Raw genomic sequence first — 24,461 nt, 5'->3', positions numbered from 1 at the left:
AATTCTCCATTATTTCAATGTTATTTCATTATCTCTATTTTTATTTCAATTTAAGATAAAGTTTGATATTTATAACTAGATCCTTAGCTAGTGCGAACTGACACAGCTCCATTGAAGTACTGAGCTGAAGAACTTGCTTTTTATACTCATGGTATCTGAAATATATTTTTTCCTCTGCATGCAGAAATTATACATGCAAATTCTCCATGACAACTTAACTGATATCTACACAGAGTCGGTCTCTGTTCTGCTCTAGTGGCTACTCCACACATACATATTTATGAGTCTGCTGCACACCTTTGAGCTATGGAACTGGGCTTTTCAGCTCAGGCTTTCAGAACTTTTCAGATCCTGGTGTTAGCTTCCACTTCTTAACAATTTATTCAGAGATGCCCTGTTCTAATAAGACAAAATATATCTGTGGCCAACTTACAATAGCACCACGTGTATGAAAGAACAACATAACATCTTATGAGGCACTGTTGGGTGTTTCTAAGAGTTACCCTATGAGCTGGTTAAGAAAAGTATGTTTATTCTTTTTTAGACTAGTCAATTATGTTAAAATTAGGTCTGTCAAGTGATTAAATCATGATGAATCACGTGCACCTCCCTTCTGAAATGCTGCGGCAGCATTTCAACAGGGCAGCGCTGCATGGAGCCCAGGATCAGCTGGGGACTCCAGCTGATCCCCGGCTCCACTGTTGCAAAGCCCCTTTGAAGCGCCGGAGCAGCACTTCAAAGGGGCTTTGCAACGCGGAGCCGGGGATCAGCTGGGCACTCCAGCTGATCCCCAGCTCCACTTGCGTTGCCCCTTTGAAGTGCTGGAGTGTTACTTCAAAGGGGTGGCACAGCATTAACACCTGCGATTAACGCGTTAAGTCTTACGAAGACTTAAAATCAGAATATTTAAAGCTTAAGAAAAATTATTCTGGGGAGAAATATGTAACTTGTTGGTATTATATCTCTGACAGAAGAAGTGAAGAGTATTTTACAATGTGTTTCATAAATACTCTACGTCAGTCTTCCTGGAGATGTGGTAATTTTCATAGTAAGTCCAGACACATTTAACATAAAATTTACTGTGCATACATGGAAATATCATTATCCTGTGTCCTGGAAATGTGTGTTGTTACATGATACAGTAAAACTCCATTAGTCTGGCATCCAATGCTCCGGCACTCCTGATGGCCCGGCACCATCAGGAACCCGGAAGTGCTCGGGGCAGCTGGACAATTGGAGCTGCTCTGCGCCTGGCTTCCCCGATTCAGCCGCTGCTGAAACTGACCAGCAGATGAATCGGGGAAGCCGTGCGCAGAGCAGCTGGGGTGCTGCCGGGTTGGTTCCATAGTGCTGCCCCTCGGGGCTGTGGGACCAACTCGGCAGCACCCTAGCTGCTCTTGTGGACGCTTGGAGCAGAGCAGCCGGAGTGCTGCTGGGTTGGTCCGAGAGCTGCTCTGCCCCAGGCTTCCCAGAATCAGCCGCTGGTCAGTTTCAGCAGCGGCTGAATAGGGGCGCCTGTGGCAGAGCAGCTGGGGTGCTGCAGGGTTGGTCCCATAGCGCCGCCCCTCGGCGTTGCAAATCCTACCTGGCAGCACCCCGGCTGCTCTGTCCCAGGTGTCCCCAAGAGCAGCTGGGGTGCTGCCAGGTTGGTCTTGCAGTGCCGAGGGGCGGTGCTACCGGACCAACCTGGCAGCACCCCAGCTGCTCTGCTGCTGGCGTCCCCGACTCAGCCACTGCTGAAACTGACCAGCAGCGGCTGAATCGGGGACCCCTAGGGCAGAGCCGGACTATCGGAAGGGGGGGGGCTATGAGGAGTCTGGGGTGGCATCCCCCCCTGTCCACCCCAGACCTCTCATAGCCCCCCCTTCTGATAGTCTGGCATATCTGATAATCCGGCACCCCCTGGGTGCTAAAGGTGCCGGATTATCGGAAGTTTACTGTAGATCCAAACAAATAATAGCCATCTATAGAAACTGCTATGTAATTGTCATTCTGAAAAATTACACAATGAAAGCCAAATTCACCCCCAAAGTAAAAAGTACTAAGTCTCTGTAGTCAGTTCATTTACAGCAAAACTCAATTTGGCTTTAATGTCTGTTCAATAAAATACACTGAGTACTCTCCCTTAAAGGAATAAAATGAAACAGAACAAAAAATACTCCACACCAAACAAATAGAGCAGACCTAAAACAATTAAAACTACACTTATGGAAATACTGGAACATTTGAACACGTATCTTCATTCAATATCTTATGGATTTTAAATCAAGTGTGTCGGGTCACTTTTAAGGTACTTTCTGGAAATTACCTTCAGTTACTCACCTTTGCTCAGTTCCTGGACAAAAATACCAATCTATAGTAGGGGCAGGGAAGCCAGCAGCCACACACTGGAGCATGCCATTGCTAAGTCTGTCTGAAGTGAGAATCTCTGGTTTTGCTGCAATAAAATAAGTGAATAATCATGCTTTCCATGAACAAAATAATTTGCATTCTGATTTACTCCTAATTCTGGTTCTAATCTTGCCAGCATTTATGCATTTTGTTTCCATTGGACTACTCACTTCCATAAAGTTGTGCATGTGCATAAGTGTTTGCAGGATTAGGGTCTTTTCTTCATTATCATTTTTAACACTGACTACCTATGATAATAAATTCAATTTAGAATGATTAATTTGACATTTTTGGCTAAATTTTCCAAAGAAGGCAAAAGCAAACCAGTGTTTGGAATTAAATTGCATTCTAATTGCATTAAATTCCTAAAAAGTAAGACATCATTGATTCATTATTTTACAAAAAATTGTATTGAGTATTCCTTTCCTCAAGACAGTATATTTTATTTTAGTATATCAAGAAATAACAAAATTGCTGTGTTTATTTAAAAGATTGTTATCTGAGCACAAGAAGAGAATGTACCAATAAAGCAGAATTTCCATACAGTGATCCAGTTTTTGAGAACTTTTGGAAGAAGAGGCAATAACAGAGTGTAACAATAACAGAGTTTTGACAACTTTTCTAAAACACTCCATGAGGATTCATTTAATACAGATTTTGGACAGTTCTAATAAATGCAGAAGTCACATTTACCACCATATGTACCTTAGCTTCCTTTCAAATAACTGAAAGTGATGCTAATGGAAGATTCAATCTGTAATCTCCAAGGACACTGAGTGATTCATAGATGCCATTAAAATATCTTATTAATGCATTACTTTTCATAGACACATAAGACCAAATTCTCATGTGCTGTAAATTGATGAAGCTGTATTGACTTTAGTCAAGCTATGTACATTTACACCAGCTGAGATCTATATACTGTAACTTGTTTGTGGATACAAATTTCATTGTCTATTATATTTCCTAATTAAACTTGATGCAATAAAACACATTAAAATCCTTAATCGTATCCTCACTTACTAGTGAGCCATGTTAAAAGAACTGAAAGCTTCCTCACCTCTAAATTCACATGTAATTTTTTATTTAAAGCATCAGACAATTAACCTTGTCGCAATATGCTGGGTTCTATTTGCAACATAGTGTAGAACAGTCTGATCATGCACATATTGGACAACTGGGGAGTTTATGGAAGATATCTAACATTTTTTCAAGCCCGACTTTAAAACAGTCACATTCAAAAAAATGTTTTACTTAGTTAAATTTGATACTGACTGATGAGTGCTTTCAAACTCATGATGACCCTTTCGAAATGCATATTGTACACTTGGCAATATACAGTTCAGCACAGATTACTGCCAGAAGAAGCCGGACAAATTAATAGTCAAACTGAATTTAAGAGGAAATTGAACATTAGATGCTTTAAAAATATTATGTAGGGCAAAGCCTGAATCTAGGATTTCTAGCACTGAGTGAAGGAAACCAAAATTAAAAGTACTGCAGGTCCACTGTTCAGTATAAGCCAAGTACAACAACATGGAAAACAGAACTGAAAAGTTGTACACTATGAGATGCTATGCCTGAATCTAAACTTAGTTACATGAGCATCAATCTAGAGTAACTCCATTGAACACTGGAGCAGTGAAAGTGAGATCAGAACTGGGATTTCTGTATTATAATAAACAAGCAAGCAATCAAGCAAACAAACAATCATCTAACTACACGCTTACAACTCACTGGTGTTAACTACGATTTCCCCTCCAGAAAATTCTTATGAGAAGATATAATTGGATCTAAAACCCAGCTATCAAATCCAGACTCTGTAAGCCGTTTGTTTGTTTTCCTGAGATAGCCTCTTCTACTCCTCTCATTTAATGCAGTAAGGTGTCCCATCAGGAATTAAATGAATGAAATCAAGTTTACACTAGTTTTGGCAAGTGTGGTCACAGAATTTCTCATTAAGTCATCCTGTTCCAAGAAATATTTCACTATGATAAGTTTTATGACTTCCAACATTTAATTATCCTCAGTACCAGATAGCATTTTAATGATCATATGTTGCTTACTGATTTGGCTATAACATGTTAATTATTTAACGTTTCATTAAATTGTTCTGTATACTAGCATATTCCCTTTAATACTCAATCATTACATGCTTTAAATCTCTAATTTCATTAAGTTTATTAACTGTTATTCAGCTCTTCTTGATGTTTATTCCAAACATAATAAAGAGGAACTAAAGACACCCTCCTATTTATAGCTTGATGGTCTGATCGTGAACATTGTTGATTTAATTAGTTTTATTACAATTTCTTTTTCCTTTACCATTAGCAGAGGAAAATAAATATTTAAAATTAACACTTATATTGCCATTGTTGATCATTGTAGTCACTGGAAGAAGATTTTCTTGCTATTGCTTCTAGATTTGAATTAGTCTCTTTAAAATATAACGGCAACTTCTACACACTTCCTATATTTACAGAAAGGCTTTCTGATAGCTGGGAAACTGTCAAATTTAGCAGCAGGGGATCTATAAGATCACGATAATAACATGATTAGTTTCCTACCTGTAGCATCATCCTTAATTGCATATATAATTTTTGCTGATTGTCATGAAACCTATATTTAAGTTTGAAAATATCTTCATTAATTCCTAGCTAGACTGTAGTTACCAATCTCAAAATTTCTCCCATTTCTTAATTGTTACTCCCTTCAGCATGCTGTTTGTCAATTTATATATGTATCTTTGGCTCTTTATTTCAAAGCTCCCTCCTCAAGTTAATTTGTGTTGCATTTACTGTGACCCAAAGTCTTTGTTTAGCAATTCTGTATTACTTGAGCTTAACATTTCCTCCTACCAAACTTATTTTAATGCAGTGCAGACAGTTTTACACAAAGATTTCATATCTTCTAAAAAATTATTCAAAATGGAAACTTTCTTAAAAAATAAAATAAACAGATTCTCCTCCTGATAATGAATCCAGTTGTTCATGTTTATTTAGTATCTGCTGCCAAGGTCTGACGCACAAACATTAGAAGCTATATCCTGGCAATTTAAGCAAAACTACAGGTTGTCCCTCCCCTGGTCCAGTACCCTTGGGACCTGAATGATCCCGAACCAGGAATGTGCTGGACCAGGAGAGGTCAATGCAATGGGGGGGGATCTGCTTTTTCCTGGCCTCCCAGGGGTTCCACTTTTTCCTAAGGCAGCTCCACTGCTACCCAGGACTCTGCTTTCCCCACAGTGCCAGGGAAAGGGAACTCCACTTTTCTCCCCTCCCCCCCACTTAGCTGCCACTCAGGGCTCCACTCCCCCACCAGGACTCCTCTCTCCCTGCAGTGGCTGGGGACTCCACTGCCATCCAGAGCGCCACTCTCTCCCCAGTAGCTTTACGGCCAGCTGGACCAGGGAAATCTGGATTACAGAGTTTCAACCTGTACCAACAACTTCAATGAGAGAGATGAAAATACAAAACACCAGAATCTGGTCCGCAGACATTACAAAGCACTGGAATAACAGTTATCTATTTATTAATCAAACCACTGTAAACATGTTGTTTGTCTTTCATATTAAGAAGAAATGAACAATGTATATATTTTAAAAATATAAATCTAAAATTTATAAAAGATATGTCTGAATGAAGAAGCTAAAATGTATGAAACAGTAAGAAAATATTGACAGGCCAAATTACCTGAAAGCTTGTATAAATATGAAAGACCACTACAAATGATTTTATTTTAAATTCCAAAGGAAACTTTTTTTAAGCAGATAAAATTGTCAACATTTCCCTGTGAGGTGCTGCATGCCTCCTTTGAGGTGGCTAAAAACCCTCAACTGCCATTAACAGTTGTAGCAAAAATGAGAGCCATGTGAATACTGGTGTCTGTAAGTAAGCGGGGGAATGTTCCCGCTATTGTGGGGAACTTTCCTGGCTTCTATACCACCCTGGTGAAATGGACCAGCGAAAGGATCTGAGTCCCCGCTCCCACTTCCTTTACCCCACGGCCTCCCTGATCCTTAGGGCTCCCTTTCCACTCTCCTGAGTAACAGAGTCCTCGAAACCCCAACAAGGCTGGGCCCAAGTTTCCTGGGGCTTAATCCCCGACCTTGTAGTCACTTGGGACAGGGGCTAGGGTGTCCCCACTCCGGGGTGCTCTCGTCACACAGCATGCTTTTTTGGCCCAGTGTTCATTTCATAAGGTTCAAAGCAAATACAATTTATTAAACATCAACTGATTAAAGAGAAAAGAATAAGAAAAAATGAGAATGGTTAAATGAGAACACACAGCCCTGCTCTGTAGCACAGGGACATCAAAACAGCAGTCTGCAGAGTGTAAGGACAGTTCACTGTCTCTTCCTTATAGGCCCCTTAGAGGCCCTGGATGTGCTGCAGGGGGGCTGCAGGCTGGACACGCTTGCTCTGGCAGTGACCACACAGCCTCAAGCTCTAAGTGGCCAGACTCCTCTCCCAGTCTGGCCTGCTGGGCATCTTGGCTGGTGATATCTCCCTGCCCAGAGCCTCTCCCCGCACTTTGCTGGTCCCAGCTGCTCACCACACCCAGCTTCAGGCTGTGCTGCTTTGCCAGTCTCCAGCTCCTTGCGTTGCTTCTCTGTCCCTTTTGGCTCTCTGAGCACTGCCAGTCTGCTGCTCAACACGGTCTGTGCTCCTTGGGCTGTGTGTGCCTGGCTCTGCTGCTGCAGGACTGCCTCTCCACACAGCTTGCTCCTCTTAGCTGTCTCTCAGCTCTCCCCTTGCTCAGAGAGACCCAGAAAAATCCCAGCTCACAGGAAGGACGGGGCCTGGCCTCTTACTTTCCTCACTGGCCTGTCCAACCTGTCAATCAGGCCGAGCTGGAGTGTTGGCTGCTTTCCATTGTCTCTGGGGTCTGTCAGTCTCAGGGCCCTGATTTCTCATGGACCCTTCCCCTTTTGATACTGGGAGCTGGCAAACCAAAAACTCCCACAGAGTTTTAGTAAGGGGCTAACAGTCTCCTTACATGTACACACAAGCGGCTCCAGACAAACTCAGTCACAAGACATTTATCTGATGCCCCAGTTGCAGAAGTGGCTGTGAGCAGCCACTAAATAATACACTGCCAAATTGTTCCTAACCTGCTACCTAATACTGAAAGGCTTTGTTAACCTAGAGTGCCTACATTGAATCTCTGAACCCAGAAGCACTTGCTGTGAAGAACTGACAGACAGATATGAAATACCAAACCTGAGAGATCCAGTCAAGTTCACAGGAACTGATGGCCACACATTAGAACTCACAATTCCTTTAGTTCCCTCCCAGAAGTCAGAGTGCTTGTGCAAGAATACAGTCTAGCAGCTCTGCAAGTTGGAAGAGCCATCTCAGGAAGTTCTTCCTGGCTGGCAAAAGACATCTGAGATCTTCTAATTTCAGAAGTCACAACTCAAAAGATAGAAAGGCAAACAATACAGATGGATAGTCTCACAGACCAAAGAGAAAATGTGTGTTCCAAATGAGCCCTTGTCTGGCAACACAGTAGCGGCATAATTGGTAATGTGCTATAATACTGCAAATGGTGATTGTGTGCAAAACACAAATGTCAACCCCCAGCAATACATGGGAGCAATTCAGTAATTGGTGCTGAACATTTAATACAATTATTGTAACCTAAAAAAAAGTCATTCTATAAACTGCAATATATCTCTAGAGAGAAACATTTTGTAATTAAAATAAATCAATAGCATAGTATTTGGTGTAAATTTACATTTCTGTATTATGGATAATGCTGCCACATTTTTCAGTGTCTTAGTTCTACTAATTTATTACTTTTACCATTCAGCTTGCAGTGCACAATGCAGGCTTACCTCTCTTGGTCTCCTTAGCTTCTTCCTTTTTCTTGTAATACTAGATTGCTTTGATTTTTGTTAAATTTGATCTTACTAAATAACATTTTTTTCTTGCTGTGAGCATAACATTCTTACAAGATGGCCTTACTGTTTCATTTCCTATGCTGAGCTTTTATCTGGAAGAATGCTGTTTTGCATCTAAACTAAAGTTTTGGAATTTACACTTCTACAGTTATGTGGGCCATTTTGAAAAAAGACTATATACATTATTTTGCAGATATTATAAGATTGTCAAAATGCTACTATAACCTACACACCTACAGGGTGTGGTTCACTGTCCCATGTAGTGGCACTTAGATCACTTAGGCTACGTCTACACTGCAGTCTTCTTGCACAAGAAGACTTTTGCGCAAGAACGTCTTACACAAGAGCACATCCACACCTGAAAGAGCATCGCAAAAGCCATGTGCTTTTGCACAAGGGAGCATCCACACTGTATAGATGCTCTTGAGCAAGAAAGCTCTGATGGCCATTTACAGAACGGCCATGAGAGCACCTGTGCTTTTTCCCATAGGCGTTTCTTGCACAAGAAACCCCTGCGGAGCGTCCACAAGTGCCTTTTTGCGCAAGAACTCTTGCACCAAAAGGAATTGGGCCTTTTAAAAGGAGGTTTACCTACATCAGAAAAAGCCCTCTGTTCTGCCATTTTACTGATGATTTATTTGCGCAAAAGCGCATTTGAGGTATGGCTGCTCCTCAGGTTTTTGCGCAAAAATGGTTGGTTTTGCGCAAAAACCTTGCAGTGTAGACGTAGTCTTAGGGTACATCTACATAGGAACTTTATTTCAAAATAACTAGCATCATTTCAAAATAACTTAGTCCACGGCTACACAGCAGGCAGTTATTTTGAAATGTCAAAATATTGTCAAGCTAGAGGACTTCTTACTCCAACTCCTGTAACCCTCATTATACAAGGAGTACAGGAAGTCAGAGAAAGAGTGCTCTATTTCGAAATAAATGCTATCTAGACGTTACCAATTTTGAAAGAAGCTATTTCAAAATAAGTTACGCATAGTACTCTCAAATTTATATCTTGATATTTATATAATCTTACAAACTGTATTTCATATAGGGATGCCAGGTGTCCAGTTTTGAACCATAGAGTCTGGTATTTCAGCTTTCTGTCCGGGAAGCAAATTGAGAAAATACTGGACATATAATGTCCGGTATCTTCTAATGAAGTGTTTATTATTATCATGAGTATCAGTACGTAGTTGCATACTGCTTGGCTGGTAGACATGCTCACACTGCGTGAGCATGTCTACCAGTCAGGAAGTATGCAACTACATAGTGGAGAGGAGGGGGGGTGGGGCTTGGGAAGGATAGAAACGCTGGGGCCAGACTCGCCCATGCGCCCTGCCGGGAATGTGCACAGGAGGGGCAGCACCCCATGATCTGTGTGTGCCCGGGCCAGCCCCGCTCCCCACCGGCCGGTTCTCCCCCCTCCTGCTCACTGCACCCCTCTCCGGCCAGCCCTGCTCCCCGGCAGATGGTTTCCCCCCCCCGGCCAGCTCTGCTCCCCTCAACCTCCTCCTGGCCAGCCCTGCTTCCCGTTGGCTGGTTCTTCCCCCACCCCAATATCCTCTGGCCAGCCGTACTCCCCCTGACTCTCTCCAGGTCAGCCTCGTTCCCCGGCAGCTGGTTTCCCCCCGCAGCCAGCTCCTCTACCCCAATCCTCTCCTGGTTAGCCCTGCTTCCTGCCGGTCAGTTCCCCCTTACCTCATATCCCCCGGCCAGTCCCACTCCCCACAACCCTCTCCCGGCCAGCCCCGCTCCGCTCCTGGCCAGTTCCTCCCCTCCCCCCACCCAATCTGAGATCAAGTGTATCTGGTATTTTTTTTAAACCATCCGGTAACCCTTACTTCATATTAAATATTATCTCTTATGCTGAACCATCTTGTACATAAATTGAGCTTTGTAAAATGCAGGTGTGATGTTAAAAGATTTCAGACTGTTCATTTTACTTACTGTTCACATAGACATTAAATGTTATAGAGGACTTGGCATCAGAATTGGATACAAAAAATGTGTAAATGCCTCCTTCTGTTCCTTTTAGTCTGGTAAGGTGAAGCTCACTCCTATATCTGCAAAGACACAGACATTAAATATTACGTTTATTACACATTAAGTACATGGAAGACCAGTTGTTAATGTGATAGAAGTTAATTTAAAGATATTCTGAATGTAAATAAAACAGACTATGTCCCAGTTTATGCTGAAAACCAAATTTCACTATATTTAAAACTCTCTTAGAGCTAAACCTTGCCCATTGCCTATAAAAGTGCACAAAAGGATCCTAAAAGTTTTTGCATATGCATCAATATGAACATTATAGGGGTTTAGTAGGGATCTGGCCATAGTTCACAAGCATGTGCTAGCAAATATAGTCAGCTGGCACATCACAATGACCACGGAGAGGGCATGATTATGCATAAATAAATGAGCATCTATGTCATTATCCACACCAAGAAATCACCAAGAACAGCAAGAATGGTTCTCCTATACCAAAAAGTTGAAAACAAGCACACTCTAAAGCATAATAAGCCAGTATCCTACCTTGTAATGGTATGTCTAAACTGCAAAGTTAATTTGAAATAACAGCTGTTATTTTGAATTAATTTTAATAGCGTCTATACATGCAAACCTCTATTTTGAAATTAATTCGAAATAGCGGAGTGCTTAATTCAAATTTGGTAAACCTCATTCTACGAGGAGTAATGCCAATTTCAAAAATGCTATTTCAAATTAAGTGCTGTGTAGACACTTAATTCGAAATAGGGGGCCTCCAGCCCTTCCCAGGGAGCCCTGGTGGCCACTCTGGGCATAACCAGGAAAACTTACTCTTCTCTCCCCCAGCCCCAGAGCCATTAAAGGGGTAGACTGGCCACAGTGCCTGTGCCAGCTCCAACCCTGCCAGTCCAGAGCCAGTAGTGGCCACCAGGGCCCCTGGCCCAGGGGCCTCAAAACATGAGCCAGCAAGCCACTGGCAGCCAGCCCTCCACCGCTCCTCAGGAGCAGTCTGCCAGCTCCCAGGAGCCTGACAGGGGCTGCAGAAGGCAGGTACCATCCTGGTCCAGGATGGAGATCATGGACCTTATTCAGGTTTGGGGGGATGCCCCAATGTCCATGATCTCCGCACTAGATGGGGGAACATGGCCGTCTATGGCAGGATAGCTGCCAGCCTCACCACCAAAGGCCACATGTGAACCCAGGAGCAGGTTTGCATGAAAATCAAGTTGGTCCAGCGAGACCCCCAATCCTGAGCCCTGAGCTTCCCCTCCCCCTTCTTCCCCTTGCTTTCCCGTTGCTTCCCCTTCCAGCTCCCTCCTCCCAGGTTTCCCCCTCCCCTCTCCCATCCTCTCTCTTCCCCTCTCCCATCTCCTTTCCCCAGTCTCCCCAGAGGTTTGTCCTCCCACCCAATTTTGTTCAATAAACCCAGTTTCTATTTTTGAACATACATACCAGTTTCTATTTTATTTGACATCAGGAAGGGGGGCTAGGGAGGGGTAAATAGAAGGACGTGAGGGAGGAATGGGGCACAAGCCCCCGGTGGGGAGGACCAGAGTGGCTCTGAGGGCTCCTCAGGGTGGACGCACTCCCACAGGACCTCCTGGATCCTGACAGCCTCCCAATGGACCCCCCCAGATGGCAGCCTGCAGCAAGTGCAGCCGATCTGATGGCAACGACCCCACAAGATGCACCGGTGTGCCCCGGGGGCAGCTCTGGCTCCATGTGGCTGAGTGCTGTGGTGTCCTGAGTTCAGGCACTCAGGGCACTCCAAGACAGGATGCTTTGCTGTCCCTCATTGAGATAGACAAGCAAGTGGGGAACTGTCGTCCGGGGTGAGCTATTTAAACACGGAGCTCAGTTAGCCTCAGGCAGCAGCCCCACATACTAAGTCCTAACCTGATGCCCTGCCGGCACTGGTTCTGGTCAGCCTTAACTTCGATTTAGGGTCCACTCAGTGTGGACGCGTTATTTCAAAATAAGATTTTATGTGTAGATGCGTTAATTAGAATTAGCTTAATTCAAATTAACTATTTCAAATTAAGATAATTCGAAATAGCGCTGTAGTATAGACATACCCTAATAGAATTACTTTGGCATTGCTCTTTCCTCAGTTCTTTTGTGGGGTGGTTTCAGGGGATGAATTCTTTTGTATCTCTCCACCCTCACCTTCTGTTGGAAAATTCCTGTCTCAAATCTGTCCTGTTTATAATTACCCATATTACCTGTTATTGCCCACAGTCTTGAATTTGACATAATGATCAGATGAATTGTGTAATGTTTCATTCATATATAACCACACTTCTTCTTCTGGTCTTGGATAAGCCTCATACTCAACTATTAAATTTAAATTTTCTCCAGCATTCACATCTATTGTTGTATTCTTCATAGTAGACACATTGACAAATCCTTTATCTGATTGCCAAAAAAAGAAAAACAAAAACAATGTTAAAGGCAATTCTTTATTCAGTCCTTCAGTATTCTTTTATACAGTCTTCAGTAACAATTCAAAATTATCTGGACAAATTGGAGAAATGGTCTGAGGTAAATAGGATGAAGTTTAATAAAGACAAATGCAAAGTACTCCATTTAGGAAGGAACAATCAGTTTCATATATACAGAATGGGAAGCGACGGTCTGGGAAGGAGTACAGCAGAAAGGGATCTAGGGGTTATAGTGGACCACAAGTTGAATATGAGTCAGCAGTGTGATGCTGTTGCAAAGAAAGCAAACATAATTCTGGGATGCATTAACAGATGTGTTGTGAGCAAGACACGAGAAGTCATTCTTCTGCTTTACTCTGTGCTGGTTAGGCCTCAATTGGAGTATTGTGTTCAGTTTTAGGCACCGCATTTCAAGAAAGATGTGATGAAATTGGAGAGGGTCCAGAGAAGAGCAACAAGAATAATTAAAGGTCTAGAGAACATGACCTATGAGGGAAGGCTGAAGGAATTGGGTTTGTTTAGTTTAGAAAAGAGAAGATTGAGGGGGGACATGATAGCAGTTTTCAGCTATCTAAAAGGGTGTCATAAGGAGGAGGGAGAAAACTTGTTTATCTTGGCCTCTGAGGATAAAACAAGAAGCAATGGGCTTAAACTGCAGCAAGGGAGGTTTAGGTTGGACATTAGGAAAAAGTTCCTAACTGTCAGGGTAGTCAAACACTGGAATAAATTGCCCAGGGAGGTTGTGGAATCTCCATCTCTGGAGATATTTAAGAGTAGATTAGATAAATGTTTATCAGGATGGTCTAGACAGTATTTGGTCCTGCCATGAGGGCAGGGGCCTGGACTCGATGTCCTCTAGAGGTCCTTTCCAGTCCTAGTATTCTATGATTCTATGATTCTCTTACACTATTTACTAATTCCAGGGCAGTGATCCAACATCAAGCTTGTGAGACAGGAAACCTTATCTGGGAATCATATTCTAAACTCTCTCACCTGCTAAAACCAAATCCACTAGCTGTATATAGTAATGAAGCTTTGGTTGCAAAAGAGCATGATAACCAAACAACTTACAGGAGCCAAGGTTGGCAAACTGTCAGTTGCTTTAGCAAAAGTAGTTTAATCTTCTGGTCATAAATTTAAATATCCTGTCCATGCTCCTGGAAAGTTGAGCACATGCTTAAATTTTATACATATACTTAAATATTTCCATAATCGAAGCCCTTGACTGTTTGCTGGGGAAGAAATGTTGACAACAAACACAAGATAAACTGATTGCTCGAGACAATATATCTTGAGTTCAGAAACTGTAATTAATGAAACATGCACAAAGTTCACAGGTCTGGATACTAATTCTTTTAAACAAAGGCATTTCTATTTATCTAATGTTGTGCTTTAAACTTTTATTTGAGATATATTTTCTTTTAGTAATTAAGCTTATCAGCTTTAATACAACCCTCTTTAAAAGACAAATTTTCGATTCCATATTAATTTATATTAATTTATGTGTGCATTGTCAGTTTCAGATCATTTGGTAGTGGTAGAAATGGTTCATTGGTTGTTTCTAATCCACAATAGCTGTAATTGAAGTTAGACCAAAAGTTAGAACTTGGATCCCTGTGCTTTCAAAGAGCTCTGCCTGATTCGACCGATGTTGTAAAGCCATAATAAAGTCAGTGGTGCTATAATGCAGAGCAGGCTGTACAGCTGGGGCTTTGGGCCATGACATTTTCACTATAGGAATCACAGGAAGTGTGGTACCAGATCAAGTCTATGCTCCATCTAGTCTAGTATCATGTCTCTCGCAGTGGGCAGCATGTTTCAAATGAATAAGTAAAAAGCCCCACAGCAAGAAGTATGGTACAACCTGCTCCCTCATAGTTCGAAAAGTCTATAAACCCAGAAATGTGAGATTTTTATCCCACTGCCAATTCTTGTTTTGCATTAACTCTGGATATATTTGCTATTCGTTCAATATGTCTTGAAATCTGACTAAGTTCAAGATTCTATCTGAGACATTTCAGATACAATTCTATGATTAAACTGGCAATATCAAAAACAGACTTTTAGTATTTGATTGTATTTTACAGAAATCAACCTGTTTTGTAAAAAATCAGTAAATTCACCAACATAGCTATTATTTCTTCCAAGCCTTTTGGTTAATATCAACTTTTATCAGTTAATTTAGTGTCTGATACAATCTCAAAATCTCTTACAATCTCAACGATCTGTCAGATTTTTTGCCTATGATCCTTCTATGATCCTAGGAGCTGGAGGAGTAAAGAAAAGTAATTACCTATTTTGTCAATTAGCAGCAAAAAGACTTCAGAACAGATTGCTTATTTTGACACTCAACAAAAAATATTGTTTTGAAAATGAAAAAACACCTTTTAATTAATTAAAAACTTTAATTTGTATTAAGCATAACATCTTTTTACTTGAAAGTGGAAGACAGTATAGGGGACAGTGATCATGAAATAATAGGCAGATTTTGATAAGCTCAGAGAACTTGTAGGTAAGATCCCATGGGAAGCAAGACTGAAGGGAAAAACAACTGAGGAGAGTTGGGAGTATTTCAAAGGGACGTTGTTAAGGGCCCAAAAGCAAACAATTCCGCTGTGTAGGAAAGATAGAAAATATGGCAAAAGACCAGCTTGGCTTAACAAGGAGATCTTGCATGATCTCAAAATAAAAAAGGAGTCTCATAAAAAATGGAAACTAGGACAAATAACAAAGGATGAATATAGGCAAGCAACACGGGAATGCAAGGGCAAGATTAGAAAGGCAAAGGCACAAAATGAGATCAAACTAGCTACAGGCATAAAGGGAAACAAGAAGACCTTTTATAAATACATTAAAAGCAAGAGGAAGACCGAGGACAGGGTAGGTCCACTGCTTAGTGAGGAGGGAGAAGCAGTAACAGGAAACTTGGAAATGGCAGAGATGCTCAATGACTTCTTTGTTTCGGTCTTCACCGAGAAGTCTGGAGGTGTGCCTAATGTAGTGAAGACAAGCAGAGAGAGGGTAAGTTTAGAAGATAGGATACACAAAGAACAAGTTAAAAATCACTTAGGAAAGTTAGATATCAGCAAGTCACCAGGTTCTGATGAAATGCATCCCAGGATACTCAAGGAGCTGATAGAGGAGGTATCTGAGCCTTTAGCTATGATTTTTGAAAAATCATGTGAGACAGAAGAGATTCCAGAAGACTGGGAAAGGGCAAATATTGTGCCCATCTATAAAAAGGAGAATAAGAACAACCCAGGAAACTACAGACTGGTCAGTTTAACGTCTGTCCCAGGGAAGATAATGGAGCAGGTAATTAAGGAAATCATATGCAAACACTTGGAAGGTAATAAAGTGATAGGGAATAGCCAGCATGGGTTTGTGAAGAACAAGTCGTACCAAACTAATCTGATAGCTTTCTTTGATAGGATAACGAGCCTTGTAGATAAGGGAGAAGCGGTGGATGTCATATACCTAGACTTTAGTAAGGCATTTGATACGGTCTCGCATGATATTCTTATTGATAAACTAGGCAAATATAACTTAGATAGGGCCACGATAAGGTGGGTGCATAATTGGCTGGATAACCGTAGTCAGAGAGTTGTTGTTAACGGTGCTAAATCCTGCTGGAAAGGGATAACAAGTGGAGTTCCTCAAGGGTCTGTTTTGGGACCCATACTGTTCAATATCTTCATCAATGATGTAGATATTGGGATAGAGAGTACGCTTATTAAGTTTGCAGATGATACCAAACTGGGTGGGGTTGCAACTTCTTTGGAGGATAGGGACATAATTCAAAATGACCGTAGCAAGTTAGAGAAATGGTCAGAGGTTAACAGGATGAGATTTAATAAAGAGAAATGCAAAGTGCTCCACTTAGGAAGGAACAATCAGTTCCATACATACAAGATGGGAAGCGACTGTCTAGGAAGGAGCATGGCGGAAAGGGATCTAGGGGTCATAGTGGACCACAAGTTGAATATGAGTCAACAGTGTGATGCTGTTGCAAAAAAAGCAAATATGATTCTAGGTTGTATCAACAGGTGTGTTGTAAGCAAAACTCGTGAAGTCATTCTGCCGCTCTACTCTGCACTAGTTGGAGTACTGTGTCAGCTGGAGTACTGTGTCCAGTTCTGGGCGCCACATTTCAAGAAAGATGTGGAGAAATTGGAAAGGGTACAGAGAAGAGCGACAAGAATGATTAAAGGTTTAGAGAACATGACCTATGAAGCCAGGCTTCATGAACTGGGCTTGTTTAGTTTGGAAAAAAGAAGATTAAGGGGGGACATGATAGAGGTTTTCAAATATCTAAAAGGATGTCACAAGGAGGAAGGAGAAAATTTGTTCCTCTTGGTTTCTGAGGACAGGACAAGGAGTAATGGGCTTAAAGTGCAGCAGGGGAGGTTTAGATTGGACATTAGGAAAAAATTCCTAACTGTCAGGGTGGTCAAATATTGGAATAAATTGCCAAGGGAGGTGGTGGAATCTCCCTCTCTGGAGATATTTAAGAACAGGTTAGATAGACATCTGTCAGGGATGGTGTAGATGGAGCTTGGTCCTGCCTTGAGGGCGGGGGGCTGGACTCGATGACCTCTCGAGGTCCCTTCCAGTCCTATTATTCTATGATTCTATTTAATTATTTTCCTGTAAAATATTTATTTGCTTTATAGTGCTAAGCTCATTGCATTTAATAAAACAAGTATGCCAAGAGCAATTGTTTTTCTCCCATATTTCACAAACCTACTGGCTACGTCTACACTGGCCACTTCTCCGGAAAAGGCATGCTAATTTCGAACTTTGGAATAGGGAAATCCACGGGGGATTTAAATATCCCCCGCAGGATTTAAATAAACATGGCCGCCGCTTTTTTTCCAGCTTGGGGAAAAGCTGGAAAAGAGCATCTAGACTGGCGCGATCCTCCGGAATAAAGCCCTTTTCCGGAGGATCTCTTATTCCTACTTTCCTTGAAAAAGCGGCGGCCATGTTTATTTAAATCCCGCAGGGGGTATTTAAATCCCCCGCGGATTTCCCTATTCCAAAGTTCGAAATTAGCATGCCTCTTCCGGAGAAGGGGCCAGTGTAGACGTAGCCACTCTGAGTGAACAAAATCAGCAAGCCATTTGCATTTGGAGTATTTATAATAGGCTCTGTACTGAACAGCCTGCCTTTCCTTATAATAAACTTTCTTATTTTCCCAATCCCTGTCCTTTTAAAAATATTCTGTTTTCTAATACTTACAATTGCTTCAGTTCTTATTATAGAACAATTTAGTTTCATGTGTAGCAATAGAACAAAATATACATTACATTTTGGGCCAGATCATCAACTGGTGTGAATTGGTGTAACTGCATTAAAACCAGTAGAGCTATGCAGATTTATACCAGCCCAGAATCTCATTCAAACACTTACCTGTTTCTACTTTCCTTGAATTACTGGGGAGAATCAAGCAAACAGTTTTGCAATGGTATTTGTGAAAGAAAACTGTTTTACAACAGGGAAAAAGGATGACAGCAGAATAACCACTACATCAAGAAATATTGACGTTTCACAGGTAGAATTTTTTTTAATTTCTACGTTCTCGGAAGCAGAGGAACTGGAAATCTTTGAGCCAGTAACTTGGAACTGTTCAAAATTATCTTACTAACTACATAAATATGCTCCTTCATCTATTTAGCAAATAAGCCCTTATGGTGGTTTGATATATTAAAAGCATGGGTGGTCATACAAATTCAGGTCATTTCAAGTCTAAATAGATTTCTTAGAACAGCCTGTTACTAAAAGGAACAGAGTAAAATTTGTTTGCTCTTAAAAGGTATGACTGAAATCCCTTTGAAGTCAATGGGAGTCTTTCCACTGATATCAGTGGGCTTTGAATCAAGACCAAGTATTTTATGCTATAATGATGTACAGAAAATAAACTGTACTTACAATTTTATAAAAATTCTCCTAATTATTCTTTTAAACAGACTTCAGAGTATGTCTTCTCTAACATAAAATGTATTACCGCAGCAATGGATGTAACAGAAAATGAATTTCCTATATTAGAATGTGAGTATTGAAGACATGTTTTATATTTTCTTGGCCAGCACTAATTACAGCATGGAAATAACGTAAGGCAAATTTTTGTGGGACTAGTAATAACTCTGCACATTATGAAGATAAACTGAAGCAAGACTCTTAGCATGAGGTAAAATTCCAGAAAATGGTTCTATATAAAGATGGGTGAGTAGATGAAGAATTGGAAGTTCTGTGTTTCATTAATACTGAAATAATTTAAAAATTAAACCACTTAAGAGTACACAAACCAGAGAGATGGAAACACTGTTGCTCTTCTATTCAAGATCATATTTGATTGTCACCCAGATTTCAGTCATTAAAGAAGTGATACACATTAAAGCTTTAATCTCTTTTGCAACATATCACCAGTCTTCAATTCCTTTTTAACTATAAGCTCTACTGTGCTATGTTGGTGGGGATGTTTACTTCGCATTTTCTCTTTCCAGCACTTAGAAATGTTGTATTGATTTAAGAACTATTTACCTAGTACATTCAAGGTTATTGTGACATTGGATGTTCCAAAAGGGTTTCTTGCTTGGCATGTGAATGCTCCAGAATCATTAACTCCCACTGAACGGATGCTCAATGATAATTTCTTTTCATATCCATAATCACCCACATTCTTGCTTTTGGTTTTAACAGTCTGTCGGTAAAAAACAATTAACATCTAAAATACTGTGTATGCAGCAGCCATCCTCGATAAATTAAAAATAGAAGTAATTATAACTTCACTGCATTAATATTCATAACTTTAAACCGGAATAATAAGCCTGCATGACAAACCTGTTGCTGGAACCTCTCCATACAAAACAACTATACAATCAATGCTCTGTGAAAAATAATGGTCTTCCCAAAGCTGAATTCCCTTCCTCTTGTTCTTTATTGCCTCTCCTCCTCAAACCGCACTCCTACGCCCTTAGTCTGTTGGGTTTCACTGGCCCAGCTCTCACTAAATGAAGGTCCCATCTTATTGAATGCTGAGTGCCCTCATATCCAAATGGTTTTAATGGAAGCTGCATGCACATAGAACCATGCAATTAGATTTTATAGTCCTTAAGGAGGGGATATAATCTGTTCACGTCTGAAGAATACCAGAGAATTAGAAATGGGACAAGCCCACAACATTCAAATAAAAATCTCTCCAAATATTGGTGTTTGTGTCAGTAGGCCAAGGCCAGTTCACTTGAGGTAAATTTCTAGCAGAAAGTATTCAGATTCTGCAGAAAGGAAATTTCCATTCATATTAAAAGTAACATTTCCCGTCCTTCTGTGTTGAGACCAGACTGAGACATTTGCATTGAATTTCACTTTGACGTTGCCTGGAAGTAGGGTTGCCAGGCGTCCGGTTTTGAACCGGACAGTCCAGTATTTGAGCTTTCTGTTCAGGAAACAAATTGAGCAAATAGAAATGTCCGGTATTTTCTAAATAAGATGTAATGTAGATTGTGATGTAATGTCAAGTGTGTCCGGTATTTTTGTTGAAACCATCTGGCAACCCTACCTGGAAGGTGAAGCTAGAATATGGCTTCTGGGCTGATGGTTGGTGCACCAAACAGCATGTAAATAAAAAAGTACCCCAAGAGTTGCTCTGGCTCTCAATAAAGTTCCAGGTATAATTTAAGGGGCTAGTTTTAAACTGCAAAGTCCTCATATAGCTTGAGAACAGGCACCACTTCACTCTTGGGCCTTTCCGTCACAGCTGAACTCAGCAAAGGTGATCAGCATGGAGCTTTCTCAACACAAACAACAAGGAGTTGCCAGTAGGCCTCCCCAGTTTTGGAACGCATTTCGCTCTGATCTGGATGCATCTGGATGTGTTAATTCTGTTCGTAATGGGAAGCCATTTTTTTCCCTCAAACACTTAATTTTTGGGGGGTTGTCTATAAGGGATAAGGGCTGCGAGCTGAAGAAAGATTTTAAGTGGGATCCTATGGTATGGTTGAGTAGTAAGTGCTTTTAGTTTTCTGTGGCAATATACTATTTAACTGAGATGACTTGTCATTTGCAATTAGATAACAGCATAATGCTGACTTGTTTTTTAGATGTTCTAATGAAAATGTTTTCATTTGTAGAGGTGCTAAAGATTTCCAGAAGTTTCTTCCATTAAACAGTTAAGATACTTTGCCTCTTTATTGTTCATATTTAAGTTTTATATGGAAGTGCTTGTTTGAAACAGATCTTCCACTGATTTTCAAAATCAGCAATAACTACTAACGATCTGGGAAGCAGTGAACATTTTTTACTTTGACTTATTCAAGCCAATATGCAATTCTGCCTCTATTGAAATTAATTAATTGTATGTAAATTAGCTGTTCCAATGCAAAATTTAATTTAACATTCTCTATTTAAATGATTGTTTCTCATGATATTTATCAAACAAGACTGAAAGGTCAAACATATATTTTATTTTTCTTGTGGATTTTTCTTTATAAAAATTTAAAACAATATTGCATGAAAAAATGTATTCAAGAAAAGATCCCAACCTTGCTGCAATCAAACAAGAAAATAAAATTGCTCAAATGCAAGATTTATAGTTAACCTTGGCAAAAAACCAAAAGCCCCATCTGCAAGTACCATACTGCCTACATGTCATTTAGGCTTTCTTAACTCTTGAAGCTGTGAGCTGGGATTTCCCAACAGATATGCACTTAGTGACAGAAACGCTGCCAGCATCAATGGATTATCTAGGAATGGCAAAGAAAGCCCTAGAGAGTCAATATCCAGGCAATATTTGCTTGAGGTTGCATGATTTATCTATCATTACAGTAACATAGAAGCTTTTTTTCTATGCACACATGAACTGCAAATTATGTATTCATTACCATTAACTGTAAAAGGCCTGCTAATTAACATGGGATTGTATGCTGCAGGAGTAGTAGTAGGTCTTATTACCAATAACAACCTGTTTGGAAATTTCAGGTACTTTTATAAACTATGGCCAAACTCTTCAACACTGCTGAAATCTTGCAGCTCCTGTTAAGATGAACAGGATTCTGGGAGCTCAGTAGTTCTGTATTTAGGTACATCAATACAGGCAGGCTGATCTTCAAATTTAAGAACCTAATATCAGATTTGAAAACGCTGGCTATGTGAAAGTTATTCTCTCCTTGGGCTGTGATAAGTGATGGGGGTAGCCCACACAGGAAAGCAGGAGAATGCCTGGTGACCCTACTTTATTCTGCATGGTGTTGCAAGGACAAGTCACAGTCCTCTCCTAAGTAAGAAATGAGGTAAACTGAAATTGGCCAAATGTTACTTACCTGAGATAAATATATACATACCTTCACAGAAGTTTTATTTTAATTAATAACGACATAAATGCTTTTCTAAGTTCCTGTTGTTGTTGGGGTTTTTTAGACAGTCTTAAAACGTAAATGATCTCACCGTGTTATTTTGAGGAATCCAATTAGCTTGCAACGAGCTATCTACATCTGTTATTGTGCATGTAACTTCAAATTCTTCCCCTTCTTTGAGAAGCTGGCTGGGTTTGGATAAGGTGATAACTGGGAGGGTTTTGTGAACTGGAAAACAATTTATAAGTGAATTATTTTTCATTACATTCAGAGCTTCCAAGAAGGATAAAAATAAACAGTCATTATAGTTGGGGTACTAAGCAAGCCACAGGCTTGTGGTTGTGAGGGCTCAGGAATTTGGGTTGGGGTATGTGAGGGGTTCAGGGAAGGGGGTTCCAGTGTATGACAGGCTCAGATGTACGGTATGGGGAAAAGGGGAGCGCAGGAGTGTTATGATGCTGTGGCCAATGTTGGCCAGGCTTCATTTTTAAATAAAATACTATGTAAAACATAAAAAGTTTCTGAGTTGTCTTTATTTATGGGAAGGGCAGGGACCTGTTTTGAGTCAGAGGTCACTGTCCCACAGAAAAGTCAGTTGGGACCACACAAGTGAGATGCAAAAAAAAAAAAAAACCACTCCTCCAAAACACCCCCAAGCCTCACTAATGTGGCCCCAACTGTGCTGGTGGGAGCAGGGGACATGGTACTGAGGAAGAGTGTTGGCGGGAGCAGGGGGGCAGGGGACAGGGTTTTGTGGCAGGAGGAAGGGTGCCAGAGGGGACAGAGAGTCTCCTGTACCAGTCTCCTTCCAGGGTAACCCCCCACAAGAGGAGGGAAGCCCTGTCGCATGCCTCCTCTGGACCTGACTCCTCCCTCCTGCAGAGCAGGGAAGCCTGCGCACGTGCCCCCTTGGGGCTGACTCCCCCCCCCGGCAGAGAAAGAAAGCCGCGTCGCGTGCCTTCCCCCAGGGCTCCTCCCCCATCCCCACAAGAGGAGGGAAGCTCTGGCGCATGCCTCCTCTGGGGACTCCTAACCCTTCTCCTTCCCCACCCCAAGAAGGAAGCCCCAGCGTGCACCTCCCACCAGGACTCCTTCCCCCTCCCACACAGAGGATGGAAGCCCCAGCACGCGTCTTTCCCTGGGACTCCTACCTCCTCCCCCCGCAAAGCAAGTCCCCCGTGCACCACAGACCTGGAGGAGGAGAGCAGGCAGTGCACTTCAGGAAATCCTGGAAGTGGTGCACAGCTGCCAGACTTCCGTCCACCCCGCGGGAAGCCAACACTACCTCCATTGTCGCTGGAGGTAGGTAGTGGGGCTTCCTGGGTGTGGAAGGAATTTGGGGGAGGCCCCGAATGCCTCATGATCGACTGGTCGAGCCCTCCCGATCGACCAGTCAATTGCGATCGATGGGTTGGTGACCACGGGTTTACACTATCTGAGGATCTAGTAACTATGGAGAACAATTGATCCTCTTTATAACAGTCCTTTACATATTTGAAGGCTATTATCAAATCCCAGCTCAGTCCTCTTTTCTCAAGACTAAATATGTCCAGATTTTAAACCTTTCCTCCTAGGTCATACATTGTTGATCATTATTATTGTCCTCTCAACTCTCTAATTTGTCCACATCTTTCTTAAAGTGTGGCACTCTGGACTGGACACTGTATAAGTGCTGAGGCCACACCAATGGCAAGTAGAGCAGGATGATTAAAGCCTCTGACTTACATAGGATACACCTGCTTCTATCCCCCAGAATATTAGCCTTTTTTGCAAAGACATCATATTTTTGGCTCATATTCAATTTGAGATTCACCATAAACCCTAGATAATTTTCAGTAGTACTATCACCTATAGCCATTTAAGACCCATTTTGCAGCTGTGCATTTGATTTTTCCTCCCTAAAGGGAGTAATTTGTGCTTGTTTCTATTGAATTTCATCTTGATAATTTCAGACCAATTTGCTGATCTGTCAGGTGGTTCTGAGTTCTAATTCTGACCCCCAAAATGCTTATAGTACCTCCCCTTTATTACCCAAGACATTAATGAAAATACAAAATTTGTATCTGAGCAGTATCTCTGTCAAAAAGGGAAATTAGGTTGGTTTGCCATGATTTTTTTCTTGACAAATTCATGTTGGCTATTCTACGAATTTCTATTCCTTTATGGATCCTGATTGTTTAATAATTTGTTCCAGTATGTTACCAGTTATCAAGCTCTATAATTCCCAGATACTCTGTTCTTCTTTTTAAAAGAAGATAGTATTATTTGACTTTCTCCAGTCCTCTGGGACCTTACTAACTTACATTAGTTCTCACAGATAATCACTAATGATTCCAAGATTCCTCCAGCTAGTTCTTTAAGAATGCTAGGGTGAATTTCACCAGA

General features: G+C 41.2%; 1 protein-coding gene across 1 annotated transcript in view; it reads right to left on the bottom strand.

The window, feature by feature from the left end:
* The window catches only part of KIT (KIT proto-oncogene, receptor tyrosine kinase), a 75,983-nt gene that overhangs the window by 19,577 nt on the left and 31,945 nt on the right, over positions 1-24,461 (bottom strand). The window contains exons 4-8 of the mRNA XM_075930410.2: positions 22,168-22,304; positions 19,267-19,426; positions 12,505-12,694; positions 10,241-10,356; positions 2,323-2,437 (exon numbers count right to left, since the gene is read on the bottom strand). Of these exons, the coding sequence (XP_075786525.2) occupies positions 2,323-2,437; positions 10,241-10,356; positions 12,505-12,694; positions 19,267-19,426; positions 22,168-22,304 (718 nt within the window). The remainder of the gene's footprint in view (positions 1-2,322; positions 2,438-10,240; positions 10,357-12,504; positions 12,695-19,266; positions 19,427-22,167; positions 22,305-24,461) is intronic.

Source organism: Pelodiscus sinensis, chromosome 4 (genome assembly GCF_052426305.1).
Source record: "Pelodiscus sinensis isolate ZL-2025 chromosome 4, ASM5242630v1, whole genome shotgun sequence".
Taxonomy (NCBI): Eukaryota; Metazoa; Chordata; order Testudines; family Trionychidae; genus Pelodiscus; species Pelodiscus sinensis.
This window is presented reverse-complemented; position numbering and strand designations above follow the sequence as displayed.